At 41.6% G+C, this 20,353-nt stretch overlaps 1 protein-coding gene across 4 annotated transcripts in view; it reads right to left on the reverse strand.

Moving 5' to 3' along the window:
• The window catches only part of ccdc66 (coiled-coil domain containing 66), a 70,936-nt gene that overhangs the window by 38,649 nt on the left and 11,934 nt on the right, over positions 1 to 20,353 (reverse strand). For 2 of the 4 annotated variants that reach the window (XM_078209610.1, XM_078209613.1), the window contains exons 2-7: positions 14,383 to 14,447; positions 8,624 to 8,649; positions 7,122 to 7,593; positions 3,949 to 4,150; positions 3,234 to 3,352; positions 1,529 to 1,671 (exon numbers count right to left, since the gene is read on the reverse strand). In XM_078209610.1, the coding sequence (XP_078065736.1) occupies positions 1,529 to 1,671; positions 3,234 to 3,352; positions 3,949 to 4,150; positions 7,122 to 7,593; positions 8,624 to 8,649; positions 14,383 to 14,447 (1,027 nt within the window). The remainder of the gene's footprint in view (positions 1 to 1,528; positions 1,672 to 3,233; positions 3,353 to 3,948; positions 4,151 to 7,121; positions 7,594 to 8,623; positions 8,650 to 14,382; positions 14,448 to 20,353) is intronic. The other 2 variants (XM_078209611.1, XM_078209612.1) reach the window with 2 other exon arrangements.

The following is a 20,353-nucleotide window of genomic DNA, read 5'->3' on the forward strand; positions in this document are numbered from 1 at the left end:
TACTTTGAATACCAGCAATAGCCAGTGCCTTATCAAAGACACTTGCGTTTGCGAGCAGACAACTTTAGCATATTAAGCTCTATGCTATGCCAAGTAGCAGGAAAATTATTAATTTATATAGCCTATTAACATCCATACAGACAGCTTGTCTAGGTTCTAGCAATTGCATACTGCCTGATCATTTTCTGTGCAAACCTGTTTTAACCCTTCACATACATACTTTGAATAGTGTGGAGGAGCAGAGGGATCTAGGTGTATGTGTGCATAGATCCCTGAAAGTTGGGAATCAAGTAGATAAGGTTGTTAAGAAGGCATATGGTGTCTTGGCGTTTATTGGTAGGGGGATTGAATTTAGGAGTCGTAGCGTTATGTTGCAACTGTACACAACTCTGGTGCGGCCGCACTTGGAGTACTGTGTGCAGTTCTGGTCCCCACATTACAGGAAGGATGTGGAGGCTTTGGAGAGGGTGCAGAGGAGGTTTACCAGGATGTTGCCTGGTATGGAGGGGAGATCCTATGAGGAGAGGCTGAGGGATTTGGGATTGTTTTCGCTGGAAAGGCGGCGGCTAAGAGGGGATCTTATTGAAACATATAAGATGATTAGAGGTTTAGATAGGGTGGATAGTGATAGCCTTTTTCCTCTGATGGAGAAATCCAGCACGAGGGGGCATGGCTTTAAATTGAGGGGGGGTAGTTATAGAACCGATGTCAGGGGTAGGTTCTTTACCCAGAGGGTGGTGAGGGATTGGAATGCCCTGCCAGCATCAGTAGTAAATGCGCCTAGTTTGGGGGCGTTTAAGAGATCCGTAGATAGGTTCATGGACGAAAAGAAATTGGTTTAGGTTGGAGGGTCACAGTTTTTTTTTTTAACTGGTCGGTGCAACATCGTGGGCCGAAGGGCCTGTTCTGCGCTGTAATGTTCTATGTTCTATACTGCTACTAGTGATAAAGAATTAAATTAATGATCTGATAACCACTATTACAAAACTCTTTCAAGTACGTCACTAAAGCAGCTAGGTTTCACTGCAAGATCCTCAAAAGCAAAGAGACGCATTAATCAAGCCTGGTGTATCCTTACCTAATGCCTAATAAGCAGCATCAGTTTACACAGGAGCAGAAATATTTTATGCTTTGACGAGAAATAAAAGGGTGTCATAACACTTTATGGACATCCAGGACCTTTCTCAGTGTTCATCTTTTACTGTGGCTGACAGACCATAGTACTATTTCATTTTTAGATTAACAGGGATCTCTCCCCTGAACTTTTCTGTGACCAATAGGGAAAATATCTAGAAAGTTGGGCAAAGTAACATTTCGGTGTGTGTGCATTTGCACAACAAAATAGCTGCAGAAAAAGTGCTGCGGCCACTTGAGTCAGACTACAGATTTAATTAAAAAATAAACATTTGCCTATTTTTCTTCAGTAAGAGATAAAACATGAAAAAAACAGGCAGGAAGAGAAAGAAAGAGGTGAGAAATAATGAAACATAGGGAATAAAAATGTAAAAGTATATATTTAAACTCCTACTTTTGCTTCACATGTTGCAACTGTCTTCTCATCTTTGGATTGTAGAGGTGCCCCTGCACCAGGCCTTCCCCATGGATTCCACTCCAAAAATTCTGAAGCTGCGTTATCTTTTTCTAACTGCTTCTTTAAAGCCACCTGTTCATCTGCAGATTTCCAATAATCAAAAATATTGTCAATTATGTCAGAAAGCAGCATTGTTGATCCTGAAAATCGATTTTATGACATGGTTTAATCTCCACTTTTTTTTAAGATGGGATAGAGGAAAAACTAATATTTTTCTCATCAGGACAGTCGATATAGCAGTGGGAAATGTTTTTTTATAAACTTTTTGGTGTAAGCATTGGTGGACACTACTTAAACCTCTGTCCAATATTCCAACAACTTGCTTCAGTTGCAACCTCAAAAATGTTAGCACAATCACAAAAGTCTGGCATTTACAGATCTAGTAAGAAGTCTCACAACACCAGGTTAAAGTCCAACAGGTTTATCTGGTAGCAAAAGCCACTAGCTTTCGGAGCGCTTGCTGCTCCTTCGTCAGGTGAGTGGCCACTTTAACCTGGTGTTGTGAGACTTCTTACTGTGTTTACCCCAGTCCAACGCCGGCATCTCCACATCATTTACAGATCTAGCCAGCTTTAATAAAAGTTTTTAAAAAGTCCCAAGCAGTCAGTGAGTGCTTCCCTCGGTCAGTGGGGAAAATTACCATCAGAAATTTATATTTCCTGCGCAGATTCCATGCAAGTCACGTGTCAAAACTTTCACAGGGTCCTGGCGTGCATCCAGAGACTGGAGAATTTGGGCTATATCTAAGATTGCTTTATCTCACTTAGGAAGAATTCCATTGGACCCTGGGGCTGTCTTCCTTTAACACAACTTATGTAAAAAATATCCTCCTGTCCACTGTAATATTACTCGTCACTTTCCTTCTCTCATCTCAAAGATTTGCCTCTTCACTAATCAGAAAGGACTAATGCAAAATGTACTTATTAAATATTTCCACCTTTTTTGATCCGAAAAACCCTTCTTCACCATTGACTTCTTCAATGCACTAAATTAAGTCAATCAAAAACTTATCAAAGTAAATTAAAATCACACCTAAAGTGTGCAGGCTTACAATTTATTTGATGGATGAAGTTTCAAATTATTGGCCCAAGTTTGGGGTCAGTAGTAAAGGAATGTTGCTTGCCCTGCATCACGCTGATTGTTGACCACAGACTTTTCACAGGCTTTTGAGCAGCAACTTGCTGTCATCGGGCACTTGATCTAATGTGGTGCTCTCTAACACGGATTAAGTTCTGAAGGAACGTGTCTCCACATTTATAAAATTAAATACTTAGTACCAGAGAAGTTACTTTTATAGTAATTATGACTTATCGCCACATTATAAATTCGCTTAAGTCTAAATTGCTAACTTTATCTGCATTATTTAGTGGAAAAGTACAGCACATTCACACCTTTATGTGGACTGCTCCCAATAAAGCAATGTAATAGGATGGCCTGCTGAGAAGCAGAACAAGCTTGATACTAATTTCCACATTTTGGCATTTAACTGTACATGTGGGGAGGGGACATTAGAAGTTTCTGTTCTATTTACTCAATAATAATGGAGAGAACTGATCATTTCACCATTATGCTCAATGCAGGACCCAGGCCTTTTAAGAAAAAAAAGAGAAACAATTTTTTCCAGACATGGAACATCACATACCTAGTTCCTTTTTCCATTGGATTCGCTTGGCTTCCAGCTGATCCCTTTCATTTTCTCGTTCTCCAAGATGCCTGAAAAGACCACCTTGGACTTGGTTGGATGCACTAGTCAAAGTAATGCTGTTCACATAAAAAAGAACCAGAAGTATATTTTTTGCTGCTTGCTTTAAAGAATTATAAACTTGCAATACAATTCTAAAATCAATGAAACTGCCTCTTTGTGGGTCAATTAGATTATTCATAGAACATCCATAGTTATCAGAGAGTCAGTGTAGATTCGATGGGCCGAATGGCCTCTTCTACACTGGAGGGATTCGGTGATTCCCTTGCAATTCTGGCCTCTTCAAAATCCATGATTTTAATCATTCTACCATGCCGTCAAAGGCCTTAAGCTCTAGAATTCCTTCCATCAACCTCTGTTCCTATCTCTCTTTAAGACACTCCTTATGCCACTTCTTTGAACAAGCTCATTAAAAATGCTAAATAATTGCAAGCTGCTACTGTTGTTTGAGCTACTCACTGTTAATTACAAAGGAGTATTGGTAGCACAGGTCACTCACTACAATAAATGGCATCATCAACTCTCTACCTGACCATGCACCATGTCATAGCAGACCAATTGTGCAATCTTGTACTGCAAATTATAATAGAATTGAGATTCTTGATTTATTTAGTGCATTCATATTATACTTATTTGCTTAGTTTCCACTACCTACCTAACACCCACAGTTGTTTCAGTTTGCACAGAGTTTGCTTGTTCAAGGTTTGCTCCAGGTTTATTAGTCGCCTGTGGTTTTTGGGATGAACCATTGTATTGTAAGACCTCATTATTGGTGCAGCCAATACCATTTTGCAGAGTTTCATTCCCTTCCCCTTTCAGCTCGTTACATGTAGCCTCAGCTTCTTTAACTTCTTTACCTATTAAGAAACAAAACATCAGCAGTTCAAAGCAGAAAATCTTGTTTATTATCCCTGTTGTACGTCTGCCTTTAGGAAGGTAGAAGATGTTAGCCAAGCCATGGTACAAGAGAAAGTAATTCTGAGACAAGATGGGTTTAAGTATGAAAAGGAGGTGGTATTGGCTAGGTTATCTGTAAGTAAAGTTAATAAGGCACTATAAGGACCATAGGAGATGTATCCAAGGAAACGGAAGAAAGTAAAGAGTGAAAATTACAGAGGCACTGCCCATAATTTTTCAATCTTCTTTAGGCTCAGGGGTAGTCCCAGCGTACTGGAGAATGGCAAACGTTGTACCCTTCTTTAAAAAAGGTGTAATGATAAGCTCAGCAACTACAGGCCATTCAGTTTAATTTTGGTGGTGGGGAAACTTTTAAAAACAATAATTCAGGACAAAATTAACAGATACATGAACACATGCGGGTTAATTAAGAAAAGCCAGCATGGATTTCTTAAGGGAAAATCATGTTCAACTAACTTGCTGGAGTTTTTTGAAGAGGTAACAAAGAAGATTGATGACAGCAATGCTATTGATGTGGTGTACAGAAGGCATTTGATTTGGTGTCGCACAACGGACTTATGGGCAAGGTTGTAGCTCACAAAATAAAAGAGATAGTAGCCACATGGATACAGAATTGGCTGAGAGACAGGAAGCAAGAGTACCAGTTAATGGATGTTTTGTGCTGGAGGTAGCTTTGTAGTGGAGTTCCCCAGGGGTCAGTGTTGTACCCTTACAATTCCAGATTTATGTTAATGACCTAGACATTGGTGTACAGAGTGAAATTTCAAAACTTGCGGATGATTCAAAACTTGGAAGTATTGTGAACTGTGAGGAGGATAGTGTAGAACTTGAAAAGGACATAGACAGGTTGATGGAATGGTGGGCAGGTAACAGATGAAGCTCAATGCAGAGAAACATGAAGTGATTTGTTATGGTAGGAAGGGCATGGAAAGACACTAAGATAAAGGCTACAACTCTAAAAGGAGTGCAGCAGCAGAGAGACCTGGATGTGCATAAATCATTGAAGATGGCAAGATAGATTGAGAATGCAGTTAAAGTGTACAGTATCTGGGCTTTATTAATAGGGGCATAGAGTGCAAGAGCAAGGAGGGTATGTTGAATTTGTTAAGTCACTAATTTGGCTTTAGAGTATTGTGTCTAGCTCTGGGTGCCATACTTTAGGAAGAATGTTAAGGCATTAAAGAAGATGCAGAAAAGATTCACTGGAACCACAGTTATGAAGATAGATTGGAGAAGTTAGAACTGTTTTCCATAGAGAAAATATGGTTGAGAGGAGATTTGATAGAAGTATTCAAAGTCATGAGGAGTCTGGACAGAGTAGAGAGGGAGAAACTGTTGCCAATCATGAAAAGATAGGTACAGATTTAAAGTAATTAGTAAAAGAAGCAGAAGTGATACAAGAAGAACCCTTTTTTTTTACACAGAGTGGTTAAGATTTGGAATGCATGCCTGAGAATGTGGTGGAAGCAGGTTTAATTTAGGAATTCAAAAGAGAATTAGATAGTTATCTGAAAAGGAAGAATGTGCAGGGTTACAGGGAGAAAGCAGGGGAATGGCACTAGGCGAGTTGCTCATTCGAACAGCCGAAGCAGGCATGATAAGCCAAATGGCCTCCTCCTGCGTCAAAACAGTTCTGTGACTGTACTGTTCCAGCATCAATTAGTTCGGCAAGAATAAAGGGTAAAAATAAAGGGTAAAAAAAAAAGCACAATTAGAATTGGTATTTTTGAATATTTTTGTTTAGCATGTTACATTTGATTAAAGATCTAACAATTTTAAAAAGAAATTTGTTATTCTATTCCACAGTAAAGAACAGCAACATACTTCAGAACATTAGTTTCAAAATATTCATTATGAGGATCCTCTGCAAACATTGACATTTTCCTGGATCCCTGTCTCACCTCCAGCAAGTTTATCAGTTACACAAAGAACTATAATTGCACAAAACATTAGATTACACAACAGGAATAATGTTCTAATCAGTTAACAAACACAGTAAATTACAGAAGTTTGAAACTACATGAAATCCCCTCTGACAAGCGTGAAGAGTTATGCATACATTTTAGACAGTAAAGTCTCTGATTTTCTGATGTTTCTAAAAAGAATGCTTACAACTTTCATAATGTGATACTGATTTGAAGGATTGCAGGCTTTATCTTGGCTTGTGCCAAGTTACCTAATTTCAGCCAAAATGCCAGAGTTTGGTGTTGCAATTGGCTAAGTGATCCTTAACAGCAAGGTAGGATAAACGGAATTAGCTGACGGCCTTGCTCCTAATTAATGTTAAGTAAATCCTCCTCAAAAGGATGTGTGTCAATCAAGGTCATGTTTAGCTGGGTTTCTTTTTCTACCAGCCCCACAATTAAATAGTGTATTGATACTCAAGGTTCAAGTTCACATGTGAAGAATGATCATCTGGAGAAGGTATCCGAGGAAAAGCTAATAGAAAAGCAAAATACTGCAGATGCTGGAAATTGGAAATGAAAACAAAACCGTTGGAAACATTCAGCAGGTCAGGCAGCAAAAAGAAAGCTGGTAATGTCACTGCACAGTAAGAGTTTTAACAACACCAGGTTAAAGTCCAACAGGTTTATTTGGTAGCAAATACCATAAGCTTTCGGAGCGCTGCTCCTTCGTCAGGTGGAGTGGAAATGGAATGAAGATGGAGTGGATTTCCACTCCATCTGATGAAGGAGCAGCGCTCCGAAAGCTAATGGTATTTGCCACCAAATAAACCTGTTGGACTTTAACCTGGTGTTGTTAAAACCCTTACTGTGTTTACCCCAGTCCAACGCCAGCATTTCCACATAATGTCACTGCATACAGAAGAAAATTGAAAGCACAGAAAATAAATTGCTGTGTAATATTTATTTTACTCCAAAGCTATACAAGCTCCCCCATGACACCTACCTGGCTTTGTACTTTTGACTCTTTGCTGGTTTTGGTTGGAATTTTCATTCACTTGACTTATAGATGCTAAAATTTGCTGGAGTTGCTCTTGAGTCAGACATACCAAGCTCTCTTTTAAAACGTCCGAGGAGATCTTTTGCTTCTTCAGTGGCTGTTGCTTGGTTATGACAAGTTTCTTCACAGTAGCTTTATTTCCAGACTGACCATTTTTAGGAGATGGTTCAGCATTATTTTTGATTTTATTATTTGTCTTTTTATCTGTAATCAACTGCTCTGCATTTTCTCCTTTCCCAGTTGCGACAATAGTGTTAGTTACAGCATGTTTCAATACAGGCTTCTCAGTCTTATTATTTTCATGCGTTGAAGGAACTTCCTGCAAAACTTGTTTAGATCTCAGCAGTTGTGTTGTTCGGTTCTTGTATTTTATCTGACAAATATTTAAAACTGTCAGCAGATATAGTATTAAAAGCTCCTATTTAAGCAAAGTTCGAAAAAATATTTAGATGTTACATTGCAGAATTTCAAAAGGTTACAATGTACATTTTCTTCTATAAGGCCAAGATGAAGAGATAACATGTTTCAAAAGTAAAAATGCTTTTAAGTCATATGCAGTTCAACTGATGTCAATAAATGATTGGCTATTGGTTTCAATCTCTACCAATTTAACCATCACCTCACCAAATCCTTCAATCTATTCATTCCTTTTATGTTCCTGCTTCTGTGCCATTTACCTGGATTAGACTTTTCTTCAAAATCTGAAAACTTCAATTCCATCACCTCAACATTCTTTGGAAAAGAAAATAAACCCAACTTCCTTTCAACTTTCTCCATAATTTGAAATGCCTGTACCACTGCCAAGGATTTGTGGTTTATGCTCATAAAAGTCCAAAACTTACAATGAAATTTATACATTTCCTTCAGCATTAATAGCTTCCTAAAACAATGAAAGAGAGTAAAGGAAGAGAGAGGTGGAAGCTGAGGATGGGGGTAGGGAAAGAGGAGAAAAAGGGTGAGGGAGGAGAGGGAAGAAGGTGGGAGTCAACATGTTAGTCAGTGTGGCTGCATGATGCCGCTTTTCCCTATTGATCCATTTGGTAATTCTGTTAGGTGACTTTGCATCAACGGTAGTGCGGATGGGGTTTTGTGTGTGTGAATGCTTCTCATCCTGAAGGTTCCTTTATTAAATGGGAGGGACTACAGCTCAAGAGTTGTAGATTGATATAGCACAGAAAGGGGACAATCATTGCCTCAGTAAGAGGGGGTATGGCAGTACATATTTTGAGATTCAACAGGATCAGCATGTTATTGTGACTTACAGGTTGGGGGGGAAGTAATATGTGGGGTCCAAATTTTGCTTCAGCTGAGATGATGGCTAAATTCTGTCATAACCAAATGGGTGGCAGTCAGAACCCAATTTTTGACATTGATGGCAAGGGAGCGGAATGTTGTAAATGCAGACCTTTTCTGATACAACAATAGATAACTTAATTTAGACCACTTACCCTTTTAGCATCTTTTGATGAAGCATCTGTAATAAAATTAGACCAATCATGAAAACTACAACAGTAAGAATTAATTTCCAATTTAAATATATTCCATTGAACTGCACTATTTTCAATCAAGGCATCATATTGAACTCTGCAGCTCTTAGTTTCTCAATTATGAAAAAAATGTTTTTCCTCTGAATTACAATAACTTATTGTTCAGAAGAAAAAAATGTACAAGTGGGACATGTTACATACACAAAACAGTCAAATTTAACTAGTTGGCAATTGGTGTTATGAGGAGAGATGTGGTAAAAATAATACAATTGCCAGTAAGTGTTCAGATCAGGGGTGGGTGAGTGGTGGATTAACCCTGGGAGATGCCCACGGCATCCTTGTGGAACTAGGAGGAGTTTTCTATGGCCCACAAAGAGCTTTTAAAGAAAAAATAAACCCCAATGACCTAGTTCTCTGTACAAAACACCCTTGCTACCACCAGCTTTCACTGTTAAGCTGGAGACTATGGAAGCCTTGGGTGTGCACTCGAAATGGTACCATCAAAAAATAACAGTGAGAAGTCGCACAACACCAGGTTAAAGTCCAACAGGTTTATTTGGAATCACAAGCTTTCGGAGCGCTGCTCTTTCCTCAAGTGAATGGAGAGTTGGGTTCACAAACACAGCATATATAGACAGAGGCGCGTTTGCAAGATAATGGTTGGAATGATAGCCAAGTTCCGCAGGCATGAGGACGACCTCAACCGGGATCTTGGGTCCACGTCACACAATTTACTCCCACCATTTTGCCTGGGATTGCAAAATCCTACTAACTGTCCTGGCTTGAGACAATTCACACCTCTTTAACCTGTGATTAAACCTGTGACCTCTCTCCACTCGCATTGTCTGCAACTGCAAAGACTTGCATTCCAACCACTATCTTGCAATTGCGTCTCTGTCTATATATGCCGTCTTCGTAAACCCAAATCTCCACTCACTTGAGGGAGGAGCAGCGCTCCGAAAGCCCCTGATTCCAAATAACCTGTTGGACTTTAACCTAGTGTTGTGAGACTTCTTACTGTGCCCACCCCAGTCCAATGCCAGCATCATCAGAAGATAATATTTCCATCTAATTTACACCGTCACTCCTTTGGAATTTAGGCAAGTAAAAAAAATGTGGGAAGGACGAAACATGCATGGAATGCACAATGAACTGGCCATATCAATCCCACTTGGGAGAGGGTTAAAACTCAGTCCCATGGCTTCCCAAAGTTTTGAAGGAAGGAAATACTGGCTCAAGGACTGATGAATAAATATTTCCCATTGTAGCTTCAGTTATCACACAAGAGCTGTAAATGGGCCTTTAAAATCTATGTCTCCATATTACTACATTGACAAATTTGTGCCCCAATGGAAATATTACCATCAAAATAAATTAACCAAAGAAATAGAAGACTTTATATCATACCATAATATTTAACAGCAATAACAAATAAATTACATAGAAGAAGTGAACTGTTGGCATCTTTGAGTAGAAACAGGATAATAACATCCCAATAATGGTGTGGAAAAGCTTACCACCAAAGTGCCACTCTGTATTTGGCTCACACTTGTGATGAACATCTAGTGCATGGCTCACGTCAATATTTTAGATAATATTTAGTTCTGGGAAGATGATTGTTGTGAAGGAAAGGTAACTAAAATGCTGGACTTCAGAGATTGTCACAACATTTTTTTTAAAATGGCAATTCGGAAGGTTAGCCATGTTTGAATAATAACGTCAGATTAAAAGAGATGGAGCCATAAAACAACAAGTGGGCTAATTTAGCTGGAGAATTGGAGACATGATGTTTACACTGCTTCCAAAGAAGTGCCGTCCAGAGAGACATATTGGTTTGGGTGTCAGAGCTAGCTTAGTTGAAAAGCATTTAGCGAACCCAAAAAGGTACTTCATCATGGAGATGGGTGGAACTTAAGACGGTCCTCTAGTTTCAATTTATTTGTGTTTGCAGGGAGAAGGGAATTCTTTGCACTTTGGACCTCATGTGGTTTGCATCTCAGAGGAGTCTCAAAGCTCTTTGGTGCAGTTAAGAACTCAGAAGCTGACGAAAGGTTGCTGGTTCTGTGCCAAGAAGTTAGGATTCAGAGAAGGCCAGGAAGCCATTTATAGCTTGGTGCAGCTGGGAGACTGGAGTTTGTAGGAACCTGGGGCAGTGCCAGCTTAGCGAAGCTAGTGGTCTGCAACAAGTTAGAAGTGTGCCAGTAAGTGGGAATGCAGTCTCCCATAGAGCAGCCTCAGGAGGAAAGACCTAGCTATCAGGGGGTGAGCAGTCATTGAGGCAGTCCAAATTGGAATTGCTTTTGAGGAAATTCAGAGACAAGGGGCAGAATTCTCCAGTCGCACCGGTCTAAAATCCAGAAATACCCACCTGACTGTCAATGGGGTTTCACATTGTCTGCAACCTGCCCGCTAAAATTCCAGTAACAGGCGGGATGGGAGAATTCCAGCCTAGATCTTCAAAATTAATTAGTTGAAATACTCATGAGGGAGACAGAGTTTTAATGAGATTTTGAGAATCTCGTAGTCACTGACGTCAGGGTGGGCTGCTGAGAAATGTAAGAGATCTGTTTTGTTTGCATCTGCCATTTAATATGCAGTGTAATGTGTCTGACTAGTTTACCAATGAATTCATATTTATCTCATGTTCATTCTGAATGTGGAGTATACAGTAGATATTGTAAATTGTATTACTTTTGTTTAAACTTTGTATAGTAAAGTTTATTTTTTTGTTTAAAGCCAGGGAATCCTGTGGCTGTATCCTCTTAGTAAATACATGGGATTTCAAATTCCATCTGCTTTAAACAAGCAGTTCCTGATCCTTAACCAGCTGATATACCCATGTGTCTGCCGTTCTTTGCTCCTAGGTGGCAGAAGTCAAGGGTTTGAAAGGTGCTATTGAAGGAGCCTCGGCGAGTCGCTGCAGTGTATCTTGCATATGATAGCCATTGCTGCCATTATGCAACAGTCCTGGAGAGAGTGAATATTTAAGATGGTGGATGGGGTACCAATCAAGCATGTTGCTTTGGCCTGAATGGTGTCAAACTTCTTGTGTGCTGTTGGAGCCGCACTCATCCAGTCAAGTGGAGAGTATTCCATCACACTCCTGACTTGTGCTTTGTAGTGGTAGACAGGCTTTAGCGAGTCAAGAGGAAAGTTACTCGCCACAGAATTCCTGACATTCAATCTGCATATGATGAGTCCAGCTCAGTTTCTGGTCAAAAGTAACCTCCATATTGATGATAATGGGGGATTCTATGATAGTAATGTCTTTGATTGTCAAGGGGAGATGGTTTGATTCTGTCTTGTTGGAGGTGAGCATTTGCCTGGCACTTGTGTGACATGAATCTTACTTGCCACTTAACAGCCCAAGCCTGAATGTTGTGCAGGTCCTGCTGCAGATGGGCACAACTGTTTCAGTATCTGAATAGTTGTGAATGGTGCTCACATTGTACAATCATATTTATGATCATATGACAAAGGGAAGGTCATTGATGAAGCAGCCAAAGTGGTTGGGCTTTGGACACTACCCTGAGGAACTCTTGGGAACACGTCCTGGGACTGAGATGATTAGCCTGCAAACACTCACAACCACCTTTCTTTAAGCTAGGTATGACTATTACCAGTGGAGAGCTTTCACCCCTTAATTCCCATTAACTTTAGTTTTGCCAAGGCTCCTTGATGCCACACTCAGTCAAATACAGCCATTATGTCAAGGGCAATCACTCACACTCACCTCCTGATTCAATCAGTAGGCCCCTTTACTATTAGGGTTGGGATTCTAGTATGTACTTAAAATAGTAATTGTCATTTTGGGTGATGTGCACACTATGTAGCATTGCCCAGTTTCACCTAGCGTAGCAGTCAAAAGGGTGCTGGGGGGGAAAAAATATCATTTTTAACTATTTTATGCAGCAAGGACATGCAGGAGTGCTTCTTTTAGCACAACAAAAATGGTCACTGCAACACAGGGTTAACTGCTCTTTTGCAAACCCTGCTCCAACGTCCCCTTCCAAACCACTGAGCCTACTTTGATAATGGACCATAACCTCCACTAGTGTGGAAAGTAATGGTCCGCTGTAATTACAAGAGTTTAAAGTGCACTTCACCCGAGCGCAAAACTTTGTTCAAACTGCTGCTGGCTGGAACTGCTTGGAGCCTGCAGTGAAAGAGATCCAAAGGATCCAGTGCAACTCAGCTCTGTCAAACTCAGGGAGGCCACACACCCTTTTTTGCTGCACTGGCTGCTGGAGAGTCAGGGAGTGGGGTGTCCTGAGTGTGAGGGGAGTCCCATGTGGGGCTCAGTCTGGGCATTTAAAATAGTTATACTGCAGTTAGAAGTAGTTTTATTTCTTGTAACTTTTTCAGAGTAGCTATTAGTGTAACACTGACAGAATCATCCCAAGTTAGCAATTTAAATTGCTTTGTCTGATAGCATCCAGCGCAGTGCAATTGACCAGGGGAAATTAGCACTTCTGGAAAATTGCCGCATAAACCCTTACCTGGGAACTTCCCAGAGGAATGCTCCAGTGCATCTTTGGAGTACCCCCCCCAAATCCAACACGGGGAAGCCAGGAAGTTATGTGCCAATAATGTGCTATCCTGATGAGCTGGTCCAGAGCTGCAACATGGCATTCATTCAATGTTCACCCACTATATAATAATGAGGCTTAGCCCTTAAAACACACAGGCTTTCCTTAGTACTATGAGGTCAGCTGACAAGCTCCTCTGACCATCAAATAGTTAAAATCTAGCCCAATAAGGCAGATCTTTCAATTTTAATGAGGTGGTAAAATAGGCAGTGACAAATTTGCCAAACAAAATATGGCCCACTGATTTCCTTTTCCACTAATTTCCAGCAGTATGTACAATGAGCCACAGATCCGCTAACACCCAAACTTGAAAGTTTTGCCCATAGAAGGTATGAATAACTGGAACTGGATTGTCTAGTGATTTCATTGGTGGGGTTTATATGTCAAGACATTTGAGTTTATGATTCATTTGAATGGGGGCCAACAGCTTCAAAATCAATTCTGTTCAAAAAAGTGGTTTATGTAAAATTTCTGCAATGTTCTGCTCTTTTTCAGGTAGCTGGCCTTTCTCAACAGCAAATGTCATGCAGGCACACCAGGGAATTCCAGGATTGTACACAATAACATGCACATTCAGGTTACAATCAGATTAGTGCCAGTAGGATGTTTTTATCTGAATTGTGTACTTTGGATCCTCCCTAGATACCTGTTCAGATGCAGTGACCCAGTTTTTCCAATCATCAACACTGATAGCCCATTTAAAATGTTCCAGGTTTATGGAAAAAGAGCGATGCTAAACCAGAGAAAAATATCTGTAGTAAAAGTCTGAAAACTTAACAGAATCAAATGCAAAGCAGACAATTTTTAGACTAGTTTGTATAATATACACAGAACACAGCTCTCCCACAGATGGCCTAATCGGAAAGTTAAACGGTTAAGCATCCCACACTGCTTTTTCCCCTTTGCCTTCAGAAATCTACATGAATTGATTTTGGCTGGAATCAACTTTTCTTTATTAACTTTTAAAAATATATATATACAAGTCTGGATGTGGAACTTATTAACTACAGGGCAAACAGAGCAAGCATCTTCATAAATGACAGGGTAAGAATGGAAATAAAATGTAATTATCCTGTTGTATTCTGGATGAACAGTATATAATACAATAACAATTACTAAATTATCACTTACCATAAGGTGCTAAAATTAATTTAGGCTTTCCATTCAAAAATTGTCTTTCAAGCTTCAAACCATCTCTACAAGCAAGCATAAATTGTTAGTATGCATAACATTACATACGACCAAAGCTGTCCTTATTTAGAATTTGTTATTTTGCACGCTTTCTACAATTAACTTTTTAAAATCTTGATCCTTCCACCAATAGGAAGTTTCATAAGAACATAAGAAATAGAAGCAGGAGTAGGCCATCTGGCCCCTCAAGCCTGCTCCACCATTCAATAAGATCATGGCTGATCTGATAGTGGGTTCAGTTCCACTTACCCGCCCGCTCCCCATAACCCTTAATGGTTAAAAATCTATCTATCTGTGACTTAAACGCATTTAACGAGGTAGCCTCTACTGCTTCATTGGGCAGAGAATTCCAAAGATTCACTACCCTCTGGGAGAAGAAGTTCCTCCTCAACTCTGTTCTAAATTGACTCCCCCGTATTTTGAGGCTATGCCCCCTAGTTCTTGTTTCCATTGTAAGTGGAAATAACCTCGCTGCTTCTATCCTGTCTAGCCCCTTCATTAATATGTCTCTATAAGATCTCCCCTCAACCTTCTAAACTCCAATGAGTACAGGCCCAGTCTACTTAATCTCTCCTCATAAGCTAACCCCCTCATCTCCGGAATCAACCTGGTGAACCTTCTCTGTACCCCCTCCAAAGCTAATATATCCTTTCTTAAATAAGGGGACCAAAATTGTACACAGTACTCTAGGTGCGGCCTCACCAGTACCCTGTACAGTTGCAGCATGACCTCCCTGCTTTTATACTCCATCCCTCTCACGATAAAGGCCAACATTCCATTTGCCTTCTTGATTACCTGCTGCACCTGCAAACTGAGTTTTTGTGATTCATGCACAAAGACTCCCAGGTCCCTCTGCACAGCAGCATGTTGTAATTTTTCACCGTTTAAATAATAGTCCATTTTACTATTATTCCTTCCAAAATGGATAACCTCACACTTACCAATGTTATACTCCATCTGCCAGATCCTTGCCCACTCACTTAGCCTATCCAAATCTCTCTGCAGACTGTGTGTCCTCCATGCAATTTGCTTTCCCACTCATCTTTGTGTCATCCGCAAACTTTGTTACCCTACACTCGGTCCCCTCCTCCAGATCGTAAATAGTTGAGGCCCCAGCACCGATCCCTGCAGCACGCCACTAGTCACTGATTGCCAACCGGAAAAGCACCCATTTATTCCGACTCTCTGCTTTCTGTTAGATAGCCAATCCTCAATCCACGCTAACACTTTATCCCCAACTCCGTGTACCTTTATCTTATGCAGCAACCTTTTGTGAGGCACCTTATCGAATGCCTTCTAGAAATCTAAATACACCACATCCACCGGTTCCCCTCTGTCAACCGCACTCGTTATATCCTCAAAGAATTCCAGTAGATTAGTCAAACATGACTTTCCCTTCATGAATCCATGCTGCGTCTGCTTGATTGAACCATTCTTTTCCAGGTGTCCTGCTATTTAGAAACATAGAAACATAGAAACCCTACAGTGCAGAAGGAGGCCATTCGGCCCATCGAGTCTGCACCGACCGCAATCCCACCCAGGCCCTACCCCCACATATTTACCCGCTAATCCCTCTAACCTACGCATCTCAGGGGCAATTTTAACCTGGCCAATCAACCTAACCCGCACATCTTTGGACTGTGGGAGGAAACCGGAGCACCCGGAGGAAACCCACGCAAACACGAGGAGAATGTGCAAACTCCACACAGACAGTGACCCAAGCCGGGAATCGAACTCGGGACCCTGGAGCTGTGAAGCAGCAGTGCTAACCACTGTGCTACCGTGCCGCCCCTTAATTTCTTCCTTAATGATAGATTCCAGCATTTTCCCAACTACGGATGTTAAGCTAACCGGCCTGTAGTTACCTGCCTTTTGTCTACCTCCTTTTTTAAACAGTGGCGTTACATTAGCTGTTTCCCAATCAGCTGGCACCTCCCGAGTCCAGTGAATTTTGATAAATTACAACTAATGCATTTGCTTTTTCTTCTGCCGTTTCTTTTAGTACCCTGGGATGCATTCCATCCGGACCAGGGGACTTGTCTACCTTTAGTCCCATTAGCCTACCCAGCACTACCTCTTTAGTAATAGTGATCGTTTTAAGGTCCTCACCCCCACCAGTCCCATGACCGTCAATTATTGGTAAGCTGTTTGTGTCCTCCACTGTGAAGACCGACACAAAAAACTTGTTTAAGTCCTCGGCCATTTCCTATTATTAAATCCACCCCATCTACCCTGTCCAGATCCTTCATGATTTTGAATACCTCTGCCAAATCACGCCTCACATTTCTCTTCTCCAATGAAAGTAGTCCCAAGTTCTCCTTTCTATCTATGTGACTGAAGTCCCTCATCCCTGGAACCATTCCCATGAACCTTTAACAGTGGTAACAGAGAGGGTAGACAATGGCAATGCAATGGATGTAACTTGGATTTAACAATGGATTTTGAAAGGCCTTTGATGAGTGCTCCATAAGAGACTAATAAATATGGTCAGAGAATGTGGAGTCAGGGGGAAGTGGCAGCATGGATTGATGGTTGACTTCAAGATAGAAAACAGAGTGGGTGAAACATAGTTATCCATAGTGACAAAAATTACAAAGTGGTGTTCTACAAAGATCAGTGCAAGAACCACTGTTGTTCACAACTGACATTAACAATTTAGACTTTGGAATCAAAATCAATATTTCTAAATTTGCAGATTACATCAATTTGGCAGAGTTGGGATGATTGTCAGTATTGAGGAGGACCTCAAAAAAATTACAGGAGGACATAAATAACCTTGTAGAATGGGCAAATGAAGTATTGAACTTCATTTGCCCATTTGTTGGGGCGGTGGTTAGCACTGCTGCCTCACAGCGCCAGGGACCCGGGTTCGATTCCTGGCTTGGGTCACTGTCTGTGTGGAGTTTGCACATTCTCGCCGTGTCTGCATGGGTTTCCTCCGGGTGCTCCGGTTTCCTCCCACAGTCCGAAGATGTGTGGATTAGGTTGATTGGCCATGCTAAAATGTCCCTTAGTGTCAGGGGGACTAGTTCGGGTAAACGTACGGGGATAAGGCCTGGGTGGGAGTGTGGTCGGTGCAGACTCAATGGGCCGAATGGCCTCCTTCTGCACTGGAGGATTCTATGATTCTATGAACACAGATAAATGTGAGGGCATACATTTTGGTAGGAAGAATTGGAAAATTGCTTATTATTTGGAAAGTGCAAGTCTAGTTGGAGTAGTGGAACAAAGGAATGTTGGAGTACAAATACATCAATCACTAAAAGTTGCACTACAGGTTAGTGAAGCAAACAAATCATTAGCTTTTCCTTCTAGAAAAGTAGAACTGAAAAGTAGGGATGTTATTCAAAACCTGCATCAAACCTTGATTAGGGCACATTTGAATGCAATTATGATCTCCATATTACAAAAAAGACACAGAGGTTCACTAATGTCCTTTAGGGAGGGAAATCTGCTGTCCTTACCTGGTCTGGCCTGCATGTGACTCCAGATTGACAGCAATGTGACTCTTAAATGCCCTCATGCATGGGCAATAAATGCTGGCACAGCTAGCAACACCCACATCCCATGAACAAATTTTTAAAAGGTGCAAGAGAATACTTTAGTAACGTCAGGAAAGGATTCACAAGCTGGATCTCCATTCTTCAGAAATAAAAGATTGTTGGGGGTGACAGAAATCCATAAATTTTGATAGAGTAGAAAGAGAGAGAGAATGTTTCCTCTTGTCGGTCCGACGGCTCTTTGATTGAGATCGGTGGGGGGGGGGGGGGGGGGGGGGGGGGGGGGGGGGTTCCCACTGCCACTCTGCCTACGATCAGTGAGGGGGAAGGGGCGGTCCGCTGCCACTCTGCCTACGATCAGTGAGGGGGAAGGGGCGGTCCGCTGCCACTCTGCCTACCATCAGTGAGGGGGAAGAAGCGGTCCGCTGCCGCTCTGCCTGTGATCAGTGGAGGGGAAGGGGGGTCCGCTGCCACTCTGCCCGTGATCAGTGGAGGGGAAGGGGGGTCCGCTGCCACTCTGCCTGAGATTAGTGGGGGGAACAAAGAAAATTACAGCACAGAAACAGGTCCTTCGGTCCTCCAAGCCTGCACCGATCATGCTGCCTGACTGAACTAAAACCCCATACCCTTCTGGGGACCATATCCCTCTATTCCCATCCTATTCATTTATTTGTCAAGACACCCCTTAAAAGTCACTATCGTATCTGCTTCCACTACCTCCCCCGGCAGCGAGTTCCAGGCACCCATCACCTTCTGTGTAAAAAAATTCGCCTTGTACACCTCCTCGCACCTTAAACCTATGCTCCCTAGTAATTGACTCTTCCACCCTGGGAAAAAGCTTCTGACTATCCATTCTGTCCATGTCCCTCATAATCTTGTCGACTTCTATCAGGTCGCCCCTCGATCTCTGTCATTCCACTGAAAACAAACCAAGTTTTTCCAACCTCTCCTCTTAGCTAATGCCCTCCATATCAGGCAACATCCTGGTAAATCTTTTCTGTACCCTCTCCAAAGCCTCCACATCCTTCTGGTAGTGTGGCAAGAATTGAACATTATATTCCAAGTACGACCTAACGAAGGTTCTATGAAGCTGCAACATGACTTGCCAATTTTTAAACTCAATGCCCCAGCCGATGAAGGCAAGCATGCCATATGCCTTCTTGACTACCTTAGAACCATAGAACCATAGAAAATTACAGCTCAGAATTGGCCTTTTGGCCCTTCTTGTCTGTGCCGAACCATTTTATGCCTAGTCCCACTGACCTGCACTTGGACCATATCCCTCCACACCCCTCTCATCCATGAACCCGTCCAAGTTTTTCTTAAATGTTAAAAGTGACCCCGCATTTACCACTTTATCCGGCAGCTCATTCCACACTCCCACCACTCTCTGCGTGAAGAAGCCCCCCCTAATATTCCCTTTAAACTTTTCTCCTTTCACCCTTAACCCATGCCCTCTGGTTTTTTTCTCCCCTAGCCTCAGCGGAAAAAGCCTGCTTGCATTCACTCTATCTATACCTCTATCAAATCTCCCCATAATCTTCTACGCTCCAGGGAATAAAGTCTCAACCTATTCAATCTCTCTCTGTAACTCAGCTTCTCAAGTCCCGGCAACATCCTTGTGAACCTTCTCTGCACTCTTTCAATCTTATTTACATCCTTCCTGTAACTAGGTGACCAAAACTGTACACAATACTCCAAATTCGGCCTCACCAATGCCTTATATAACCTTACCATAACACTCCAACTTTTATACTCGATACTCCGATTTATAAAGGCCAATTCTCCGGCTTCTCCGGCTGCGTTGCCACTTTCAGTGACCTGTGTACCTGTACACCCAGATTCCTTTGTCTATCAATGCTCTTAAGGGTTCTGCCATTTATTGTATATTTCCTATCTGTATTAGACCTTCCAAATCACATTTGTCTGGAATAAACTCCATCTGCCATCTCTCCGCCCAAGTTTCCAACTTATCTATATCTTGCTGTGTCCTCTGATGGTCCTCATCGCTATCCGCAAATCCACCAACCTTTGTGTCATCCACAAACTTACTAATCAAATCAGTTACATTTTCCTCCAAATCATTTATATATATTACAAACAGCAAAGGTCCCAACACTGATCCCTGAGGAACGCCACTTGTCACAGCCCACCATTCGGAAATGCACCCTTCCACTGCTACCCTCTGTCTTCTATGATCAAGCCAGTTCTGTATCCACCATGCCAGCTCACCTCTGATCCCAAGTGGCTTAAACTTCTGCACCAGTCTGCCATGAGGGACCTTGTCAAAGGCCTTACTGAAGTCCATGTAGACAACATCCACTGCCCTACCTCATCAATCATCTTTGTCACTTCCTCAAAAAACTTGATCAAGCTAGCGCGGCATGACCTCCGCTTCACAAAACCATGTT

Source organism: Mustelus asterias, chromosome 3 (genome assembly GCF_964213995.1).
Source record: "Mustelus asterias chromosome 3, sMusAst1.hap1.1, whole genome shotgun sequence".
In the NCBI taxonomy this organism is placed as follows: domain Eukaryota; kingdom Metazoa; phylum Chordata; class Chondrichthyes; order Carcharhiniformes; family Triakidae; genus Mustelus; species Mustelus asterias.